Genomic DNA, 21509 nt, shown 5'->3' on the forward strand with positions numbered 1-21509 from the left:
GGCCTTTGCTTCCTTCTCCGATGGCGGGTCTGTCGAGGGGACGGGATGATGCTATTATCTGGGTGGTGGTATGATGGGGCACAAGCAGCCTCTGACAGTCGGCGCCCTTGGCCCAGGCGGGAAGCCCGCAGACGTGCATCCTCCCTAATCTGCAGGTTTTCCAAGGCGCTCACGGGGATTACGGGTTACTAGGTACAAGCACGAATCCCCGGGATGGAACCCGGGGAGCCACGTGACTACCGGTAGTTAGCAGTGTTCTAGTGAAGAGTATATTCCAGTGCTGAGTGTTGACAAAGTCACGTTCTGTGGGAAGCAGCCATGAATTGTGTGACAACGCCTCACAACGAGTTTCCAACTGTTGGGACTCGAACCCAGGACTCCGGCGGCCAGGGTTTCCTGTTTCCAGACCCGGGAGGGGAGTGAGAAGGTGAACACAAGCCCTGGAGTTCTCGGGGTCGCCACTCGCACCGCCACTCGCGGGCTCGGGCCCTCGGCTGGCTCTGAGACCTGGGGCCCAACTCAGCCACCACGCGCAGCTCGGTGCTCTTCACAGGATACAGCTAGACCACGCCCCCGACGCCGGGACCCCGCCCCGGAAGGCAGGCCCGGGAGCGCCACGCCCCCTGTACCGGGTTCCGCCCACACCCTCCTCCCACCGTGTGGCTCGAGGCTTTCTGCGAGCAGTCACCTCAGATTGGATCCGTGTTTTTTTGTTGTTGTTTTTGCTGTTATCTGCTTGCCCCCCCCCCACACCTCTTTCCGGCTTGTGCGTCTGCGGGGTGTGGTGGGCGTGGAGTCCACCGCCTGCCTATTCTGCGTTTGGAACATCCGTGGTGGAACTCAGCAGCAGCGTTAGGAACCCTGGAGCGGGGCAAACGGCGTCCACCCGAGCCGATTCTCGGTTGCGCCGGTCCGGAAGCGGGGTTTCTGAGGAGGGCGTGGGTTATGCACGTCTGAGAGCCTGTCTCAGGGCGGGTCGGGACAATTCCTCTGTGATTTGCGTTAGCGTAGGGGATTCGGGTAGAGGGGCTCCTGTGTAAACCCCGGGAGGCCTGACGGACCCGGTTCCTCACAGAGCAGAAGGGAAACGCTCGGAGAACGGGGCGACCTCACCTCCGCCTTCGGCGGCGCCGCACGCCCTGAGGAGACCGCCCGTAGCTGCGGATCCTGATTCCTCCTGAGGCAGGGGGTACCGCGCCGCCTCTGGAGTCAGGTGCTGCCCTGGATTCCTGTCCTGCCTAGGGAACATTTCTAGCGGGTTGTGCACGGGCGAGACTCTTCCCTTCTTGGAGCCTGTGGCTTCTGAGGAGTGGCCTGTGGCTGGTTTGGACCTTAGTCTCGCTGGAAGGAAAAGGGACCACCGGGTTTCGCCTTCAGTTAAACTTGTGACTCTTAGATGATAACGTTGTTCATTTGTGTAGCTGACTGTGAGTGCTGATGCTATGTTAAATGAAAGGGAAAATTCCAACAAACAGTGGCAGCTCATGCACATGTCAGGACCAAAGTTACCCAGAAATGAGTCTCCCGTCTTTTGTAGTTAGTAATAGCCTCTGAGTCCCTCTGTGTGATTATCCTGGGCTACGTAAAGAACTTAGCCAAGGTCAAGGTCAAATGCAGAGCAAATGCAAACCCATGACATGACCTGCCAGCAGCTTGTTTATTAGCAGAGATTGAACTACAGGTTCAGTCCTCCTCAGTTAAAAATTTGGAGAAAACCTAACTGGCTAAGATCAGAAGAATTTACTACTTGGGTGAGGGTCTAAAAGGGCCTTCCTTAAAAGGGTCAAGAGGTGGCAGAAGCAAGCGTGGGATCCAGCTGCTCTGCTGGTTCTCCCCTTCACCCCTCCAGGGGGCAGCCACATCTGAGGAACAGAGCTGCTGTAGGGGAGCCTAAGACCTCTGTGTCTCTACCCAGCTGGGGCCAGGGACCACCACTCTCCCTACCTACATCAGCAGCTGAGATCACCAAGGGCCTTTGAGAACCTGGGGTCACTCAGGAAAGCTCTTCTCTGCGACATGAAGCTTTGGGGCCGAGTGCTGAGGCCCCTTCTGTCCTGCCCAGAAAGGATCAGGCGTGCTCAGGGCTGGACTTCATCCAGCTCAGGGCAGCCCCATGCGCCGTTGGCTGGGCTATGGAGTGCCACAGGGCTGGTCAGCCACTGGACAGAGGTCTTTAAGAAGAGAGGCATCCCTGAAGCCCGGGAATCCAGCGAGTACATCGTGGCTCATGTCCTTGGAGCCAAAACAGTTAAGTGTTATGTTGTTAGGAGGATAGACGAGGGAGGACTTTGGGGGAAGGAGCATTAGGCTTTCTTACTTCACCATGTGCTTAGACTGGAGGGAGTTTGCTGAATTGAATATCTTAGGCAAATAATTGTTCATCCAGTCGACAAGCACAGTGTGTGTACATCAGGCCCTAGGGGTTCAGGAACGATCCCCTAGTGTGGGGTTTGTAGTATTGTCCACATACAAAACCTGGGTTAGGGCCTCAGGACCAGGAGGCCAGCAGCTCATACACACTGTGGGGACAGTTTCAGAGCCTGAAGCCGGTGCTTAGGACCCAGCCTCTGACCCCTTGGCAACTACGGCGTGTTCAGGAGCTGTGCAGCCACCGACTGCAGAGGTGAGCACCCATGAGTCAGACCTGAGGGATCTGCATGGAGATCAGAAGTCCAACCTTGTTACCAAATGCAGGGTCGGGAAGGTCTGTGTCCAAGGCTCGGGAGGTATTGGGGTAAGGCAGTGGTGAGAGGGAGACCAAACTTTGGCAGGAGTCTCAATGTATTTGGGGATGTGGTCTTGCCACCTGTAAGCACAATTGGTACCCTGAACCTGGCATGGTCCTATTGGTCCTGGTTCCAGCTCTGATGACAACCTGGTTTTCCCCTCTGCAGGATGCCCGTGCAGTACATCCTTGGCGAGTGGGATTTTCGGGGACTCAATCTGAAAATGATGCCCCCAGTGTTCATTCCTCGTCCGGAGACAGAGGTGAGTAAGCCACACTGCTGGAGCCAGGTGGGTACCAAAGTATTGCTCAGGACTTCTGTCTTGCTGTAGACTTCCTCCAGGGGGCGCTGGGACCACATGACTGCAATTCTAGCAGGCAGGGTTGGTGGGACCAAGAAGAAAAGACTCTTGTTGGACCCGTTGGCTGTCCCTGTGTCCCAAGTTGTGGTTCCAGCTTCTAGGACTGGTTCCAGCCCATAGACGGGTTGTGTCTCCTCAGTGCTTAGCTTATCCTTACCGTTTCCCTAGGAGCTATCTTAGGAGGCATGAGGAAATGAAGAAGCTGTCTCTGAGCTGTGTGCCGTTGTGCACATGACAGCCCCTCTAGATCCAGACGATTGAGAGGGTTGGGCTCCAGACCAATGATTCTGTGACTTGGTCCTCTCAGGCCTAGGATCTGGTCAGGTCATTGCCTGTGTCAAGATTCTAAATGGATGGCATTGAGGATGCTGTCTCTTGATGCGACACCCTAATCTTGGAAGGAGATGCGTTCTATGGCCTTCTCACACTTCTTCCTGACCTTACTGATGGCAGAGCTGGGAGCCAGGGAGAGTAGCAAAGCCTGGTGGCCAGGCCAGAGGCTACTGTGTTAAAAGACAGGATGTTTCTGGAAAAAGATAGCTAGGCCTGCAGAGTGTTCCTGTGAGGGCTCAGGCCCAATCCTCCTGGCGTCGGCCTGAATCCCCCAGCCAGTAAGCTGATTGCAATCCTGCATGGCGTGCCTTTGGCAGGCTGTCTCTTCCTTACTGTCCCAGCAGTCAGGGCAGGCACAGGAGGTCTTGCTGAAGTCACAAGGCTTTCGAGGGGAATGTGAGGGCAGCCCTTGGTCTTCCTGCCTCCTTGTGTGAAGCTGTGCCATTGAAGGTCAGTGTGATCTGGGATGAAGTGCAGACCTACGGCAGGATGTGGCTTGCCACCTGCAGTCTTTTCGGTAGCCACCCCATGACTCCCCCAAACACGTTACTTCTAGCCAGGAAGTTGCTTGTCATTCCCTGAGACTGCCAAGGGTCAAGACATGGGAAGGCAGCTTTTGTGATGACTTATGAGTCCCTTTAGAGCTGGCACCAGCCATTTATTCTGGGCTTCCGGGTGTTGAGTGTGGGTTTCCTGTTCCCATGTGGCCTCCCCTTTGTTGTGTGGGTCTGGGCTGGGGGAGCAGCTTTGCTGCGAGGGGTGGGTGGAAGGGGGAGGGGATGTGTGGTTTAGAGGCCAAGTCCTCAACTAACTGTACAGACATTTCTGAGAACTTGCCAGGTTTGCCCGTGTGAAGCCACATGGGGAGGGGGCGCCTTACCAAGAATTCAAGAGGACGTGGCCTGTGGCAAGAAGTGGGGAGCTTGGGTGCAGAGCTGAGGGTAGGGCTTGTGTTGCTGCGATCTCTCTGCCCATTGCAGGTGGTTTCTGAGGATGGGTGCAGAAGTCACAGGTGGCACGTGCCTTGGAGAGTGGGGCTTTCCCTGGGGGGTGAGAAGGCTACTCAGTCTCTGAACTGCCACTGTGTATAGCAGGAAACCCAAAGCTGAGGTGCAAGCCATTCTGGGCCCAGCCTGGTGTGGGGAGACTGTCAAAGTGTGAGGGTGGGGAGAACCAGTGCTCTGTCTGTTGATTGGTTTGGGAGAGACAACATCACCTTCCTGGTGCTACCCCACCAACATGCGGTCCTCATTGGGTTGCTCCTGGCCCCTAGGTCCTGCTGAGGCTCAGGCCAACTTCTTGAGGGGTACAGGAGTCCAGGGTACTCCCCACCTTCTTGCACATCCCTGTCTCTCCACCCCAATGTGGTCTTGGATTCTGCCCATGTTTAACGGGAGATACCCAGGACTTGTGACTAGCTTAGCTTGTAGCCATGCCCAAAAGGCTCATCTGCAGGCTGGGGGTGGGGTGCTTCACTCCAATCAAGATGAGCCTCCTGTGGCGTGGAGTGAGAGGTCACTGGTGAGAGAGGTGGTCTTCCAGCCTCACACCTACCTGAGGTGAGTAGTGTCTGAGGCCAGGGGCATATCTGTGAAGTGGCTGACCAGTGTGGCTGGCAGAGAGGTCATCTCCAGCCAGAAAAGGTCTATCTGTGACCAGAAAACCAAGAAACTCACACCTTGACAAGGTTGGGTCACCCTGTCAGACGCTGGGCATGTGACCTCAACACCGAGACCGCAGGCTCTCAGCCACAGCCTGGACTGCTCACTCTGTGCTGGTCCCAGCACTCAAAGCCGGCTTGCTATGAGCCCTGGGGGTCCCTAGTGGTACCTGCACAGCAAGCGCCTGTAAGCTGTTTCTGCCTGTGTCGGGCTGGCTGTAGCTTCCTTGGTAAGGAACACCCAGAAACCACAATAGGAAACATTGGACCTATTGGCCAAGTTCTGCCTGGCTTGAACTTGCTACCCTTGGGGTGGCTGAACTTTGCCACTGGAGTTGGAAGGACCCAGGAGAATGACCTGTCTTTTGAGCCTTAGCACAAGAAACTGAATGGAAATTGGGCCTGAGTCACCTGGAGCCCTCTGCAGCATTGGGCCTGGCTGGGGGCTTTGATGTCTTATGTGGGCCCAGGACACTGAGACTCAGAGGATGGCTTCTTGGTGCCACAGAGAACGTGTAAGAAGTAATCAAGAGGCCCCTCTGTGGGACAAGTCCTGCCTGTGTGAGTTGCATGTAATGGCCAATCCCAGTCTTCCTTCCACTGTGGACAAACCTCCTCCTAGACCTTGGACTCCAGGATCTGGGGAGAGCAGTGGCAGAGCAGGCCTGAAGGGGAGTAGAGGAGGGCTTTCTGAAGAAGATGGGCCTCTTCAGACAGGGGAACCCCCCATTTGCTCCCCATTTGCTCCATTCCCTGAGTCAGTCCTGCCCAGAAGGTGGGACCCCAGGAGTCCTGAGCCTTTAATAGCACTCTTCTGCCCATGTCCAAAGGGATGACTTAAGAAAGGGGCCACACACTGCCCCTTTGCCTACTCCACACCTGGCTCTATGGGTCCCTTCTCCACTGCTGGTTAGAAACATCAGTGCCCACCCTCCACCATTCCCCTTCCTGGTTCCCACACACAGAAACTGCCCCCAGCAAAAGGACAGGTGAGCCTTAAGACTGTGTTGTTTTGTAGTGAGAATATCTGGAAGTGTCTTCTTGCCACCAGTTAAACAGTGCAGTCAGGTACTTCCCACTACATCTATGGTGTTTACCCTATGCTGTGTGTGTGTGTCACAGCCTACCCTGTCTCTTCCTTCAGTCCAGGAGCATCCCTTGGTACTTCCTAGCTCAGCCCTGTGAGGAAGCTGGGGCCCCACCAGCCCCTGAGTCTTGACCACTGTGTCACAGGCCAGGCTCCATGGGAGCTGTAACTCTTGGGCTGCAGTTTCCTCTTGGGAAAGTCAATTGACGGAAGTAGGACCAGGAACGGAGGGAGGTATGGCCAGGTACTCCTTCCAGAGTGGTTCCTAGCATTTCTATGAGCACAGAGAAGGGTGTCTGTAAGGCCTTATTTATTGAGCATCTATCTTACAACAGGTGTGGAGTTAGTGCCTCACAAGTGTGCCTCTGTTCAATCTTCACAAACTGGGTTATCTGCAACTGTGCTTGGGATTACAGATGGAGAAACTGAGGCATGGAGTGGCAAGGAGACCTGCTTCTGGCTCCAACTGATATGAAGGCAAGCCTGACTTTGGCCTCCCCCTTTCTACAGCTGCACAAGGGCTAACTCTGATCTATATCCCTGTCATAGGAACTGGTTGAGTGGGTACTGGAGGAAGTGGCCCAGAGTCCATGTGTGGCAAGAGCCCAGGGTGGCCCCCTCATTCTGGAAGTGGGCTGTGGATCCGGAGCCATTGCCCTCAGCCTACTGAGCCTACTGCCAGAGGTAAGCCCTGCCACATCCCGTTACCCCACCCTGGCCAGACTGGATTGACACTCTCCTTTTCTTGGCTTTCATCCCCCTCGTTCACTGGAAACATTTGAGGGGAATGACCAGAGGATGGAGGATAGGGCTGTGCCAGTTCTTCATGGTCTCCCCTCCGCTCCCCATCTGTCTGGCTCAACCTTGGTTGTAAAGAGGAAGAGGCTGTTGGCTGTCTCCTTCCTCTGCAGTGGTTGGGGGTGTATGAGGAGGATCCCCAGGACTGCTGCCTTGGAACACTTGGCCTCCCATGCACCCTTCATTTCTTCTTGGGGCAGGGTCAAGTCATTGCTGTGGATCAGGGAGAGGCTGCCATCTGTCTGACCCACGAGAATGCTCAGAGGTAGGCGGGCTTGGTGGGGGAGCCAGGGCAGAAGACTTGGACTGTAAGGCCTCAACTTGATCCTTATTCAAGTATCAAGTCCGCTAGTGTCTGCTTTCATTCTTAAGTGGGGAGGAAATGGGGGTAGCCTGGTAACTGTCCCATAGGGTTATGAATGAGTGATGGGTATGGTGTCTTGCATGTCTGAGACGGGTTCATTTGTCCCTCCCAACCTCTGGTACCCATAGGCAAGGACAGATATCTGCCTCCCATGCTTATTCCTGCCCCTCATCTCTGCAGGCTTCAGTTGCAGGACAGGATTCGGATCGTCTGCCTTGATGTGACCTTAGGTATCTTCCCTCCACCCCACCCCCTATTGTGCCTAGGATTGAGTTCCTCAATGCTGGTGGGGACCATGCTGGGAATGGGGAGAGAGCCTTCCACCTGTCCCTCTTCCACTGATACACATGGCATCCGAGAATAGCCCTTGCTCAGCACGGACAAGTGGCTCTTGTCTCCTTGGCTGACCCAACCCAAGAGGAGACCAGCCACGGGGATTTTCTTCACCTTCTAAATCCCCCATCACCAGTGTATCTCACAAGCATTTGCTTATTGTTGAGGAATAAGCAGAGGCTCAATAGAAAGCCTTTGGGACCAAAATCCTTGAGTGCCCCCTGCACCCACCTGGCCCAGGAAGGCATGATCCAGATGCAGCCCCTCAGCCTCAGCCTCAGCCTGGGTAGGGTCCTCAGGATTCCAGCTCCAGCTCTGGCTTCATCTCATTACCCATGAGGTCGTTGAACTTCATGTGCCCCCTCCAGGGAGTTTGGTAGACCTGGTGTGGCATCTGGTTCAGGTAGAGCTGGTAAATGGCCATCAGGATGGACTTATGGAGGCCAGGCCTACTCTCTCTGTCCTCTCAGATGAGGCTGGCTCAAGGCAAAGTATGGCAAGGCCAGGAGGATGTGGAGGAAAGAGGCTTTTGTCAGGTAATCTGAGAGGACTTCCTGGAGGTGGCACATGAACCTAGTATTGCTTAAGAATGAGGTTTTTGATAGGAAGAAGAGAGGGCAAGGATATTCTAGGTGCAGAATTTCCCTGTCCCGGCATGCGCAGTTGTGGCTAGGCTTCTGGTTAGGAGACTCTGGGCATTGATTTCCTAGCAAGGCTCGTGAGGCCAGAGAAAGGCCCAAGGGGTAGCTTGCATGGAGGGAGTGCCCAAGGGACCTGGTAACCAGTGGAGCTGACATTGTCTCCTTCCTAATGGACCAGCTTGTGCTCTCTGTCTGCTTCTTTAACCACAGAGGGGAACTGGACACACCTTCTACCCTGGGGCCCTGTGGACCTCATCGTCAGCAACCCTCCCTACGTCTTCCACCAGGACATGGAACAGCTGGCCCCAGAGATTCGCAGGTGCTGGGAGTGGGCTGGGGGCAGGCCTGAGAAGGCCTGGCAGGATTGGTCTGTTCAGCAGGCCCACCCGGTCAGGAGGACTCAGAGTACAAATGGGCAGGAACAACAAGAGGCAGCGGTGTTGAGAGGATACCTTATGGAGGTCACAGTCCTACCCGGGCTCAGCTGCTGCCTCCCCAGTCAACTCTTAGGCAGCCACTTTGCCTCACTGAGCCTCTGCAGGAAAGCAGTGGTGCTGGGCAGGGCGCTGGGGAGGGCTTTGATGGTTCTGTAGCTGCTACTGCAGTATGGACTTGTAGATAGGTGCATCATTTTACATAAGGCTGAGGCCCAGAGAAGGAAAGGGCCTGCTTTAAGCTGCAGGGGAGCTTCCCCACAAAGCTGAAATTAAAACTGCTCCAGCCAAGCATCTGCCCATCATGCTCTCACACAGGGGCTGAGAACCAAGGTTAGCCAGGGGGGCCCCCAGACAGGGCAGCAGCAGTGTGGGTCTGGATGTGTGCTCTACTTTCTGAGTTCTCAGGGGGGAGTAGTCAGGACCAGTTCCAGACCTTCCCAGACCAAGAGCCAAAGCAGCCCTGGGCTATCAGTCAGCAAGATTCAGTAAGCATGCCTGGCCCTGCCTGACAGGGTGCTGCCTGCAGGAGTAGGTGGACAGAAGTGGCCATCCTTTTTGGGCTGTCTTCCTCCTGGTCTTTGGGCTTTCATCTCTGTAAAGTACAAATTCTATGGAGTCCCTCTGGTGAGACCCTCAGATACCCCACACAGGCTCTTATCTCCTATTGTTCTGTATAGCTATGAAGATGCGGCAGCCCTAGACGGTGGGGAGGAGGGTATGGACGTCATCACGCATATCCTGTCTCTGGCACCCTGGCTCCTGAAGGACTCTGGGTATGGATGGGGCAAACCTCCCATTGTGTGCCAGACACATCCCTGGCACTCACTCTTTCCTGCTCCTCCTGGCAAACCCAAAAGTGCAGGTCCCAGGCCTGCCCAGTTGAGCTGCACAATTTCTCTCCCACATAGAAGCATCTTCTTGGAAGTGGACCCAAGGCATCCAGAGCTTGTCAACAGCTGGCTTCAGAACCGACCTGGCCTGTCCCTCAGTCTCATGGCTGTGCGCAAGGACTACTGTGGGAGGTGAGGTTCTGCTATCCCTCTGCCCCCATGGCCCTCCAGGCTGTCTACTGCTCTGGCTGTGAGAGGAGTGTGCTGCCCTGCTCCTTGATATGTCCTGGCACTCAGGCAGTAGCCAGCACTCTATGTTTGTCTTCTCAGGTCCCGGTTCCTGCATATCCAGAGATCTGGGCCATAGCGTGGTTGCCCTGTGATGCTTGGTCACGGTCCCAGCCTGCCCTAGTGCATTGCTGGCTCTTACTGGAATGCTGCTCAGGAAGGAGGGTCGCTTGCCAGGACCCAGAGTGTTTGGGACATTTCCCATGGTTCTGGGAGTCCCATGCTCAACATTGCTGTAAGGCCTTGGATAGAAACAAGGTTGGAATGTTCTTGCTGGGACAGCCAAGAGCAGGCACAGCTCCTGTTTAGCTTGGGAGCTCAACAGACCTGACCTCCTGGTCTGGCTCCCTGTATGTTAGTGTGTCTGAATGCAGATTCTTAGCAACTGTTCATGGTTTTGCTGTGGGGGAATTGAGCAATATGGCCATAAAGTATAGAGACTGACAAATGGTGATCCAGTCTTTGGTATTGATTGTGGTTCCCTGCCCCTTGCCCCCAGGTAGTGCTGGGAGTGAGAGCTTCCTTCTGCCCCAGCAAGGTGGCTATGCATACGCTGCCTGGTGAAGAAGGTGGGGTGCAGTATGGAAAAAGGCACAGAAGAGCTCACTCTGGGCCTACGAACATGATAAGCCTGGCACTGGGCAGCCCACTTTCACAGGCTGAGTCTACCCCCCCCCCCAGTGAGTGCCTTCCCCTGATTTGTCCCACTGGTAATATTAGTAGCTAGAATCTGGATGTGTAACACACACGGACCCAGGATCTCTAACTGGGAATTTGGGTGTCTCAACTGCTGTGTCAAGCATCTGTTCCTGTTCACTTTATAATCTTGCAGCTTTAGTTCCAACATCCTTTCCCAATTTAATTTTGAGGCTTCAGATTGCCTACCTGCCCCTGGTTGAGGTTGAGGGCAGTAAGAAGCCAAGACAGCATCTAAAACTGGCACCCTAGCTCTGGTCTGTGCAGACTGCTGGCCACCCAAAGGTCCAGCTTTCTGTCAACAGTGACAGGAAACTTCTGGGTTGGTGGGTATGGGAGTGATCTTGGGGTCCTGTGGAGTGTGGCCAACCAGATTCTTTGTCACACATTGCCCCTATCCTGGCACTTTTGAGACTGACCCAAGGTGCTGCTGCCAGAGGCAGTGTGGTCCCATGGGCAGCATCCTCTGTGGGAACCAGGAGAGCTGAGTCCCAGAGTTATGTCTTGCAGTGAAACCTCAGGCAGCTCCTTTCCCTGTAAGAAGCTGGCTCATTTAAGTCTAAGACCAACACAAAGTCACAGCCTCATTTTGCTCCCAGTTACCCAAGTAGCTCCTGTGTGTGTTGGTATCTCAAGACAGTTGTGCTGACCTCATAGCAGTCTACCACCTCTTTGTCCACTGGCCTGAACTACACTTCAGCCCTTGATGGTATCAGTTTCCTGGCCTCAGGCCCAGTGCTGAAGAAGGGCCTCGTGAACATGTGGGTGCGATACTCTAGAGTACAGTGATGGAGAGTGACAGCGTGGGGCAGCTGAGGTCACTGGGGCAGGAGCCACCTCTAGGAAGTTTCTTTCTCAGCAAATGTGGGCCTCCCTCCCCTGGGAAAATGGTCTTAGCTAACTGGACTGGCAGGGTGAAGCCTTCAAGACCATTAGCTGCAGACTTGATTGGGCCCCAGCCTGGACCATCACTGTTCCAAGTTCTTGCCTCAAACCCTTGCCTGGCCCCACCATGACCTGCGCAGTCCCAGTAGGTTGCTCTGTTCTGGTCTAACGAGGAACGACAGAGGAGGAGAGGACTCTGGAGCCCTTAGCCCTGAGTAAACTGCTGTCAAGACATAGGGCCCCACTGCTGGGAGGCCTAAAGGCTCCTGGCCCAAGCTGAGGAACCCACTAACCCCTCTAGACCTGCAGGTCCTTCCCCATTCCCTCACCCTGGCTGCTGCTCTCTACTACCTGGACATTAGCCTCCGGACAGTAACCTCCATTCCTTGCACGCACCTTCCTTTGGCCCAGGCAGTGCATCAATTAGAATGCCCTTGTCACTGCCTGAGTCATTCACTCCTTCGATTTCCAGCACAAAAGCTGCCTCCTTTGGAACACCTGCCTTGAGTCTGTGTTCTGGCCTGACCCTAACCCACATCTTTTGCAGCTCTGATGATGTTGTGTCCCATGCATTTGCAAATTTGCCCTTCTCATTCATCTCTCTGGAGACCCTGTAGTTCGGCATACTCTGTACCAATATGCTGACAGTATATACATTTTCTAGAACAGGGCTAGAACTTCTTGCGCAGCCCACATCTGAATGACAGTGGCTCTCATACACTTTGGTCAGCAGGGAGAGGAAGCTTTGAGGACCTGGCGTCCTGCCTGAGCTAGGCAGCTGTTTGAGCTGAGCCATGGCCACTTTGAGGGCTCAAGCTCACTTGATCCCTGCATACAACCATGCTGGGAGAACAGGCTGTCCTTGGCGGCAGCAGAGGCAGGTGCCAGATTTCCTGGAGCTCTTGGCCCAACCATCCCCTAGCAGGGTTTTGGCTAGTACAGTGGCCTGATCCCCCCTGAAAACCCCCTACCCTGGAAAAGCTCCCTGGATTGGATTTGGGACTGGCAAGCAACCCTATCCCTCCTCTGGTAAACAGATTAATGCCCTCCAAGGATGCCTGTGTCCTAATCCCCAGATTGTAACTAAATTACCTTCTCTGACAAAACAGACTTTATCAGTGTGATTAGGATCCTGGGATGCAAAGATTACCCTGGGTTATTCGGATGAACTCAGTGTGATCACAGAGGTCTTTAAAAGAGGGAGGGTGGCAGATAGGTCAGTAAGGGCGAGAGAAGACTGAGGAAAGCAGCGGAAGCCCCAGGGGTGCAGTTGCTGGAGGAAGGGTCCTGAGCCAAAACAGTGGACAGCCACCTCTTGCTTAGAGCTTCAGGAGGGAACACTGACCATACCGCCGACACCTTGATTGTTGAGCTCAGTGAAAGAGACCTTAAATTCCTGACCTTCAAACTGTAAGATGACATATTTGCCTGTTTTTTTTTTCTTAACATTTATTTATTTTTATTGGAAAGGCAGATATACAGAGAGGAGGAGAGACAGAGGAAGATCTTCCATCCGATGATTCACTCCCCAAGTGGCCGCAATGGCTGGTGCTGCGCCCATCCAAAGCCAGGAGCCAGGAATTTCCTCCAGATCCCCCACGTGAGTGCAGGGTCCCAAGGTTTTGGGCCGTCCTCGACTGCTTTCCCAGGCCACAAGCAGGGAGCTGGATGGGAACTGGAGCTGCTAGGATTAGAACCGGCACCCATATGGGATCCTGGCACGTTCAAGGCGAGGACTTTAGCTACTAGACCACTGCGCCAGGCTGGAAAGGCAGATTTATAGAAAGAAGGAGAGACAGAAAGATTTTTCCATTTGCTGATTCACTCTCCAAATGGCTTTAACTATTGGAGCTGAGCTGATCTGAAGCCAGGAGGCTCCTCTGGATCTTCCACGTGGGTGCAGGGTTCTAAGGCTTTTGGACATCCTCTACTGCTTTCCCAGGCTATAAGCAGGGAGCTGGATGAGAGTGTAGTAGCTGGGACATAAACTGGTACCTATAAGGGATCTTATTCCTGCAAGTCAGAGAATTAGCTACTTGAGCCATGGCACTGGCCCCTCATTTGTCTGATTTTCAGCCACTAGCTGTGTGGTCATTTGTTCCTGTATCCTTATGGAAGCTAATCCAGGTGTTTGTGCCCAAGATAGAGTGTTTCTATAACAAACACTGGTTTTGAAATTTGATGTGGAAATGAGCAAAAGTTGGAAGGATTCTAAGACACATAATACAGTGCCTTGAATACCTCTTGTCAGAGGGTGATGGGTCAGGAAGGACCACCCTCAACTTGGAGGCCTGGTTTGCCCAAGTCCCCTGTCCTCAAGTCTGACTATTGCTGGAGAGCTGACCCTTTCTTAGAGTAAGAGGACTGGAAAACTGACTAGGGTGAATCCTGGAGTGAGGCTGATCCAGGTACCTTGTCTGTGATGTGAACCCAGCAGCTCCTGGCTTTGGCCTGACCCCTTCTTATAAGCTGTGGAGGGGTTGAACCCCCTCCTAGCCACCAAGCTACCTGGCTTTTGCTGTGGGATGTGGTAGGGTTGGATCACCATTCTGTTACTGGGGTAGAATTGTGTCATCCCTGGGGCTCTGAGCCCTTGGACTCCAGAAATGGGTGCTTTTGACCCCTAAATGAGGGGTACGTAAGGGTTCTGGAGGCACCATTTCACCTGGCTGAAGCCAGTCCAGGGCTCTCAGGGAGGTCAGCTGGGTTCCCTTGGCCTCTCTCTCTGTGGGAACCATAATATTGGTCTTTCCCAACCATTTTCCTGCAGAATAAGAGAGGCCACCTCATTAAGCCACAGGCCTCACCTAGGAGTGACAGGGAGAGTTTCTGGAAGGCTCACCAGGAGTCTCATGCCAGGTTTGAGAACTGAGAACCAGAGGTCAGCCCATCTGGACATTTGAGTCAAAGGACCAGCTTGGCCCCAAATCCTCCAGATGCACTTTGTCCTAGAAGGGGTTGGTTATGCTAAGACTCAGGCCCAGTCCCTGAGTTTGCCCCATCTTCACCCCACCCCATTTCCCAGAGAAAAGAGCTACACAAAGTCAAGCAACCCTTGCCTCCTGACCCCTGGTCCAGTATTCTCAATCCCCATTGTTTCCAAGGGCCCACAGCCCTTTTTAAACTGGAGCTTCTAAGCCTAGAGTTCTGGTCCCTGAAGCCCTCAGGTTCATGGCTGAGGTCACCTTTGATAGCTCAACTATAGCTTGGGATATGTATAGAGCTGGGACCCATCTCAAGCCTGATAGCTATAAGAATTAAGTTTATACCTTCCTCCCTGTGGAAACTGGCTGTGTACCCTAGCTACTGATACCTGAGGTATTTGGAAAGGCTCTTAAGGCATCTTTGATCTTAAAACCAAAAATTAGAAATCTAAGAGCTTCAAACACTTAAGATTGTTTTTTCCTAAAGACCACCCCCTCCACCCACCACACACAACCACCTATTTCCTTCCTTGTCCTGTTCTGCAGGAAAATGGCCAGGAAAGGCCATTATTACAGTTCCCATAGAGAGGTGCAAGGGAAGCCCAGCTTGACGTACCTGGGAGCCCTGGACTGGGCTGATCTTTCCCTGGCCCCAGCCATGATGGAAGGGGGAGTAACCTAGGGAGGGATAGTTACAGCTTGAAGCACCATAGAAGTCCCTGTGCTACAGATGAGGAAATTGAGGCACAGCAAGGGTAGGGGTGAGGCTTGGACCTACATCTCTCCTGTTGCTCTTAGCTAGCAGTCCTTCCCCTGTCAGCTGAAGACCCCCCGCCACCCTGTCTTTCTAGGAACAGTCCTGCCTGTTTTGTCATTCTTGGAAGTCAGCGTGAGGCTGAGCTACGTGGGCGAGGACAGCAAATCCCAAGCTAGCGCAGACGGAGCCTTGCTTGCCCTCAGATCTTGAAGCTGAGGGAATGACCCAGGCTGTCTGCTAGGTCTGCCTCCATCTCCCTGCCTCTTGAGCTCCTACTGAGCCCTGGACTCCAAGCAGCTGCTTTGCATTTATTCATTTTAAATTGCCCACACAACTACAGACTGGGTTTTGAATCATCTCTCTGTTGAGGACACAGAAGCTCAGAAGGGTGCAGGCATGGTTCAGGTGGCACAGCTGGACCGGAAGGAAAGACAAGGCTGCCTTTAATGCCCATCTGACTGTCAGAGACTGAGACTGGCACAGTCCTGGGCTCCCCTTCCAGAGCTCTGGGCAGAGGTCCTGTGGGTACTCAGAGCAGGAGCAGGGGCTGCCAGGACCATCTCCAGAGGACTTTCTAGAAGCCCAGTGACATCTGATAGGCCCTTGCCCTGAAGCATGTGCAGCATAAGGCCAGGAGCTCAGACTCCTTAGCCCTTGTGCTGGGTTCCCAGGGGACAAACCAAGCAGAGGGACTTGTAAAATATGGAACTTGAATGATGTACCCTGAGCCAAGTGCTTCTGGAATACCCATTTTTTAGACCTTCATTTTTGTTTATATTTACTTGTTTGAAAAGCAGAGTGAGGGAATGGTAGAAAGATACCTGCTGCTTTATTCCCCAGATGTCTTCAGTCATCAGATCTGAGACAGGCCGAACCTGTGATCCTGGAACTCCATCTGGGTCTCCCTGTGTGTATGACAAGGACCCAACTATGTCAGCCATCACTTGCTGCCTCTTAGGCTGCATATTAGCAGGAAGCTTGAATTGAAAGCTGAGATGGGCCTTGAACCCAGACATTCAAATATGGGATGCGGGCATCCCAAGTGGTGTCTTTGTGTTTTTTTTAAGATTTATTTATTTTTATTGGAAAGACAGATATACAGAGATAAAGATCCTCCATCTGCTGGTTCACTCCCCAAGTGGCCACAATGGCCAGAGCCGAGTCGATCCAAAGCCAGGAGCTGGGAGCTTCCTCTGGGTCTCCCACGTGGGTGCAGGGTCCCAAGGCTTTGGGCCATCCTCTACTGCTTTCCCAGGATATAAGCAGAAAACTGGATGGGAAGTGGAGCAGCTGGGACATGAACTGGTGCCCAGATGGGATCCTGGTGTATGCAAGGTAAGGACTTTAGCCACTAAGCTATCACTCCAGGGTCCAAGTGGTATCTTAACTGCTGCCTTCCCCAAATGCCCACTCTTGAGATTATTATCACTCTCATGACATCACACGAGGTAGAGGCAGAGAATCTCTCATTTGACTCACGAGAAAGCTAAAATTGAGCAAGAGTAAGGACCTGGCTCATATGCTGTCTGATCTGGGATTCAAACTCAGGCTGAGTGACCCAAGGCCTAAAAGCCTTCATCATCACACCAGGCTTAGGGAGAAAAGGATGCAGGATAGGGATGTTTCTGACAACAGGGACAAGTCCTGGATGCCTGAGGGCAGTGATATGTAGGTGTGAGGTGGCAGTGGGGATGCCCTGGGCTGAGATCTGAATGCAGGATTTTGCACCATGGGTCAGATAGGCACTGAGAAATTTCTTGCTGGTTGGGGCAGGAGGCTATACCTAGTGAGGGTCTGGAGGTGGCTGGGGACTATGCTGATGGCATGAGGCATTCTGGAACAGAATCAATTCACAGGCATTACTGAGAGTAGGTGGTGAGGTGGCCAGGTCCGTGATGGGGCAGGGACCATGAGTTGGAGACTCAAGTGCTGGGGACAGTGACTAAGTGAGTTTGGGAGTATAGGAAGTAAGTCCTGAGGACATCCCAGATCCATATGTATCCATGTGGGACTGTAGCCCAATCAGAGCCTGTAAGGTGGAGTCAGGAAGACCACCCTCCTGGTCTGAGCACCAGCAACAGCAGCCGGGTATCTGGCATACTCTGCATCCAAGTGGGTGCCACTCATTGTCATTAGTTCTCCTGTAGGTGCATCATGGACACTGTCCACTGTGCTGAGATGAAGAGAGAGTGAGGCTTAGTCTGCCAAGGTCACAGCCAGTAAGTCGCCACACTGTGGTTTGAAGCTCATCCTCTGACATCATCCAGGAGAGGATGAGCAGGCCGCAGAAGCCAACTGAAGCCCTGGGCTGCAACTCCTAGAGGGGCCCCAGCAGTTGGTTAGGGTTCTCCCAGAGCTGACATGAACTTTCAGGACAAAACGGAAAGTGGTGACCCAATCAGAAAGTACCAGACTCAGGACAAGTTTCCTGCCATCCAACCTTCACATTCTTCACAGAGAGGCCAGGCAGAGAGCCCTTGGCATGGAGCAGGGAAGGCATTGAGCGTAGCTGCTCCAAAATGAGACTGACATATTCTGGGTGTGGGATGGCCTGACAGGTGGATGAGGAGACTAAGTCTCCATCTCAGCACCTGGAGGTCCTGTATTTTAGGGACTAAGGAAGAGGCACCAGGTTGCTGTGCCTTATCACTCCTCTTGAACTCATCCACAGCTCAAGAACTGACTGTGGCTGCCTGCTCACTCTGTGTGCTTTGCCTCATTCTGCTCAGCCCTCTTGCCCCAACCCCAGCCCCCTGGAGAAGGCAGCTTGTTCTTTGAAACCAGGTTTCGCGCGGAACTCAGATACAAGGGAACTTCAAAAGGTTCATGGAAAAATGAAGTTGAAAGATAATGCGTGTTTTCCATGAACTTAGATTTTTACACGATAAAAGCAGCAGCTGATTGGCATATTTTACAAATTCAGATTCTTTCTTAACATAAAGTCCATTGAAGCCAACAGAATGAATGCAATCATGTAACTTGGAGCTCAGCTGAGAGCTGTTGGCCTTGGCATCTGTTTAACTTGCTGTGTTTGGCTTTGGCAGTGAGAACCCCAGCTTGATCCTGTGGTTCTGTGAGGTTAACAGTGTCTGCATAGTCCACCTCGCCATGTCTTTGATGGACAGGGACAGCAGGAGCAGCCCTGTTCCCAGCTCAGCACAAGCCCTGTTCTCTGAGCACAGACTCTAATGTGTCATAATCTGGTGCTGTGCTCACTGGAGTCTGGGGTGTTTTTAATAATTGGAAACGTGAAGGAAAGGGAAAAGAGAAAGAAGGAACTCACAGATGGGGGGGTCCTGGGAAAACTGAGGCAGCCCCTCCCATGACCACCTCCTCCTGCAAAGCCTGCCCTGCCTGCTCCAGTCCCTCACACAGGACCTCCTCTCACCTAGCACCTGTCACAGCAAGTGAATCTGAGTCACATACCCCTAAGAACTCCCATGTTCCATAACCCCCACCCACACTCAGCCTTTTGTCAGAGCAAGAGAGAAAGCCCGAAGCAGGTGACATGGGCCAGGGGCTTCCCTAGACCCTGGGCAATGCCTCCAGAGGTGGGAAGATTGGGGGACCTGGTGCCCCTGAAACCCAGAGTGTCTTTGGTTCTGGGTACCTCCATTTCTGGGAACTGACTGTGCTTTGGAAAGAGTGAAATGAGAAGCAAAACCCTCGGGCCCCAACATCAACCTCCCCCCCCTTCTGTCTTCCGCTGAGTCACAGCAAGAGCCCAGCACTGCAGCTTCACTCTGGGCTCCCTGGGTGGGGCAGGACTCAGGGTCAGGTGAGGACACAGCATCTAGGATGAGTCTCTGTCTCCTGACAACATCCTCTATGAGGCATTCTGTGGTTGCTGAGGGCTGAGACCACCTCCCCAAACTTGTGTGAAGCCCTCATCTGCCCTAGCCCGCCCCACCTTCCCTAAGCCCAGTGTTCACCCACAATCACTTCTGAGAACGAATGGTAATCTACCCACTAAGTAGATGGTTTTGGGGAATGGGGTAGGGCTTGCACTTGGGAAACCTGTGGACTTGGGCCCCCGGTAAATGGCTGGTCCCCAGGACTGCCTTTGGTCAGTGATGGGGAGTCATGGGAGTCATCCGATGGTGAGGAGGCCAGGCTGTTTCACATCTGCGTGTCAGAGACCTGTTCATCCCTACGTAGGCGCCCACAAGTACAGAGTGAGAGGGATGTGAGCACTTGGGCCCACATCTATCATCACAGGTGTCTGTACAGGCCCTCTTGCTTGGGGAACACCAGGCCCTGGAAAGTAGGTCAGGGCAGTGTGTGTGGTGTTGTCATCACCCCGTCTTAGAGGCTCAACCGTGAGCTGTGGAAAAGAAGACTGAAGACCAGAGAAGGTGTATGATTTGCCCAGTGTCACACAGCAAATTGGGAAAGATCTGGGAGGGAAATGAGTCAGACCTGAGTACCATATCCATGACTGCCCTTTCTGACTTGGTATCTGGGGCTTGGCAACCCCCACGGATCCCACTCCATTGACCTGTGGTAATGCTGGTGATTTAGGGCCTGGTGTGGTGGCCTAGCGGCTGAGGTCCTTGCCTTGATCGCACTGGGATCCTATATGGGCGCTAGTTCTAATCCTGGTAGTCCCACTTCCCATCCAGCTCCCTGCTTGTGGCCTGGGAAAGCAGGCTAGGATGGCCCAAAGCCTTTGGACCCTGCACCCACGTGGGGGACCTGGAGGAGGTTCCTGGCTTTGGATTGGCGAAACACCAGCCGTTGCGGTCATTTGGGGAGTGAATCATCAGACAAAATATCTTCCTTTTGATCTCTCCTCCTCTCTGTATATCTAACTGACTTTGCAATAAAAAAAAAAAAAAACTTAAAAAAAGCTGGTGATTTATCCCAGCAAATCCATGTAGAGATCAACCACAGGGTCCTCCCAAGCGTTACCTACCCTCCCTGGGATTTCCCATACAACCATACCTTTCCTTGGACTGTCCTCTCCCTCTTTCCCTCCCTTCCCCTCCCAGCCATCAAAGCCTTCTAAATTCCACTCAGATCTCTCCCTGCTCTTTGACCCCTGAAACTTCCCTGTCCCTCATCTCCCATCAGTCTCCCATCTCCTCATTGTTACACTCAGAAACGCTACAATTGGCCCCTTCAGCTCTAGGCTTCAGTGGAGAATTTTCCAGGCTGAGGCAAGTGGAGCTGCAGCCAGGCCGGCCCAGCCCTTCAGACTTCACCAGTCCCACTTAGGGTGGGCCTTGGGAGAGGGAGCCACTGCCCTGAACCCTGCTCCTGCTACGAAGGCCAGCCAGCCTGAGAAGACCAGGGTGCTGCACTGTTGGGAAGACTGGACCCTGTGGTGTTTACCATTCCAGTTTTGTTTGCTCCCAGTGTTCCTCATCTATGTGCCAGGTCTGGGCTGTGTTTGGCACAGTGAGGGGTGGGCCAGACAAAGCTTGGTGAATACTCAGGTTTACTGGGAGTTGCTCCATCATGAAACGTCCCCAGACCCAACTCTCCCCTCGTTGCAGAGCCCTTGCCTTGAAGAGGGGACAGAGAGGTTGCCTCAACCTCACGAGGCTCTGAGCCCCAGTGCCATCTGGCTGCCCTCTTTTTCCCCTACCATCTGCTTCAGTCTCTGCCCAGGAATATAGTGCTGCTGATACACTTGATTTTGCTACATCTCAGGAAATGGACCCAGTACATTGTACTGTGCAGAGGGCCAGTTCAAGGGAGAGCATCAGGACCTGGCTTAGGAGCCCTGGAGGAGGTTAATCATAGCCAATAGGAAGATGGTTTTCAGTTCCCTACTCTCATTTCCCTCCAGCTATGGCAGGCCCAGGCCTCTTTGAAAAGTGAGCTTTCCTGCTCATCTGGTCTCAGATGCCTGTCTTGTTAGCTGTCTTTTAGAGATGGTCTACACTGTTCTTGCTAGTGTGTGTGGATGAATCATTTGCTTATATGCACTTATTCTATTTTTTAAAATATTTATTTATTTTTATTGGAAAATTAGGTATATAGAGAGGAAAATCTTCTGTTTGATGATTCTCTCCTCAAGTGACTGTAAAGGTTGGAGCTGCACCAATCTAAAGCTAGAAGCTTCTTCTGGGTCTCCTACATGGGTGTAAGGTCCCAAGGCTTTGGGCCATCCTCAACTGCCTTCCCAGACCACAAACAGGTTGCTAAATGGAAAGCAGGGCCACCAGGAATAGAACTGGCACCCATATGGCATCCCAGCATGGTCACGGCAAAGACTTTAGCTGCTAGGCTACTGCGCAGGGCCCACACTTACCCTATTTTTAAGGTCTTTCATCTGATCATTAACACTCAGGGCTAAATCAAGCTGAAGCCAGGAGCATATCTGAATGGCAGGGACCCAAATACTTGGGCCATCTTCTATTACCTTTCCAGGTACATTAGTA

The 21509-nt window shown here is 53.1% G+C and overlaps 1 protein-coding gene across 3 annotated transcripts; it reads left to right on the forward strand.

The window, feature by feature from the left end:
* The first annotated feature begins 700 nt into the window (after positions 1 to 700).
* HEMK1 (HemK methyltransferase family member 1) lies at positions 701 to 10803 on the forward strand. Of its 3 annotated transcripts, none has more exons than XM_040994541.1 (10): positions 701 to 2247; positions 2532 to 2623; positions 2895 to 2988; positions 6717 to 6851; positions 7166 to 7230; positions 7510 to 7559; positions 8514 to 8622; positions 9418 to 9513; positions 9649 to 9762; positions 9901 to 10803. In XM_040994541.1, the coding sequence occupies exons 1-10, from the start codon at positions 2017 to 2019 to the stop codon at positions 9935 to 9937; spliced, it is 1023 nt and encodes a 340-aa protein (XP_040850475.1). In that variant the 5' UTR covers positions 701 to 2016; the 3' UTR covers positions 9938 to 10803. The 3 variants fall into 3 exon arrangements, with proteins under 3 accessions (XP_040850475.1, XP_040850476.1, XP_040850474.1); XM_040994542.1 differs by having other exon boundaries at positions 9652 to 9762; XM_040994540.1 differs by lacking the exons at positions 9649 to 9762; positions 9901 to 10803 and having other exon boundaries at positions 8514 to 9507.
* Positions 10804 to 21509: the final 10706 nt, after the last annotated feature.

This window comes from Ochotona curzoniae, unplaced genomic scaffold, assembly GCF_017591425.1.
Source record: "Ochotona curzoniae isolate NIBS_2020 unplaced genomic scaffold, NIBS_Ocur_1.0 contig_908, whole genome shotgun sequence".
NCBI lineage: Eukaryota > Metazoa > Chordata > Mammalia > Lagomorpha > Ochotonidae > Ochotona > Ochotona curzoniae.

Coding starts and splice junctions, on each gene's coding strand:
- HEMK1 (XM_040994540.1), top strand. CDS start 2,017: ATGAAGCTTTGGGGCCGAGTGCTGAGGCCCCTTCTGTCCTGCCCAGAA. Junction 2,989..6,716: donor TTCCTCGTCCGGAGACAGAG/GTGAGTAAGCCA, acceptor TCCCTGTCATAG/GAACTGGTTGAGTGGGTACT. Junction 6,852..7,165: donor TACTGAGCCTACTGCCAGAG/GTAAGCCCTGCC, acceptor TTCTTGGGGCAG/GGTCAAGTCATTGCTGTGGA.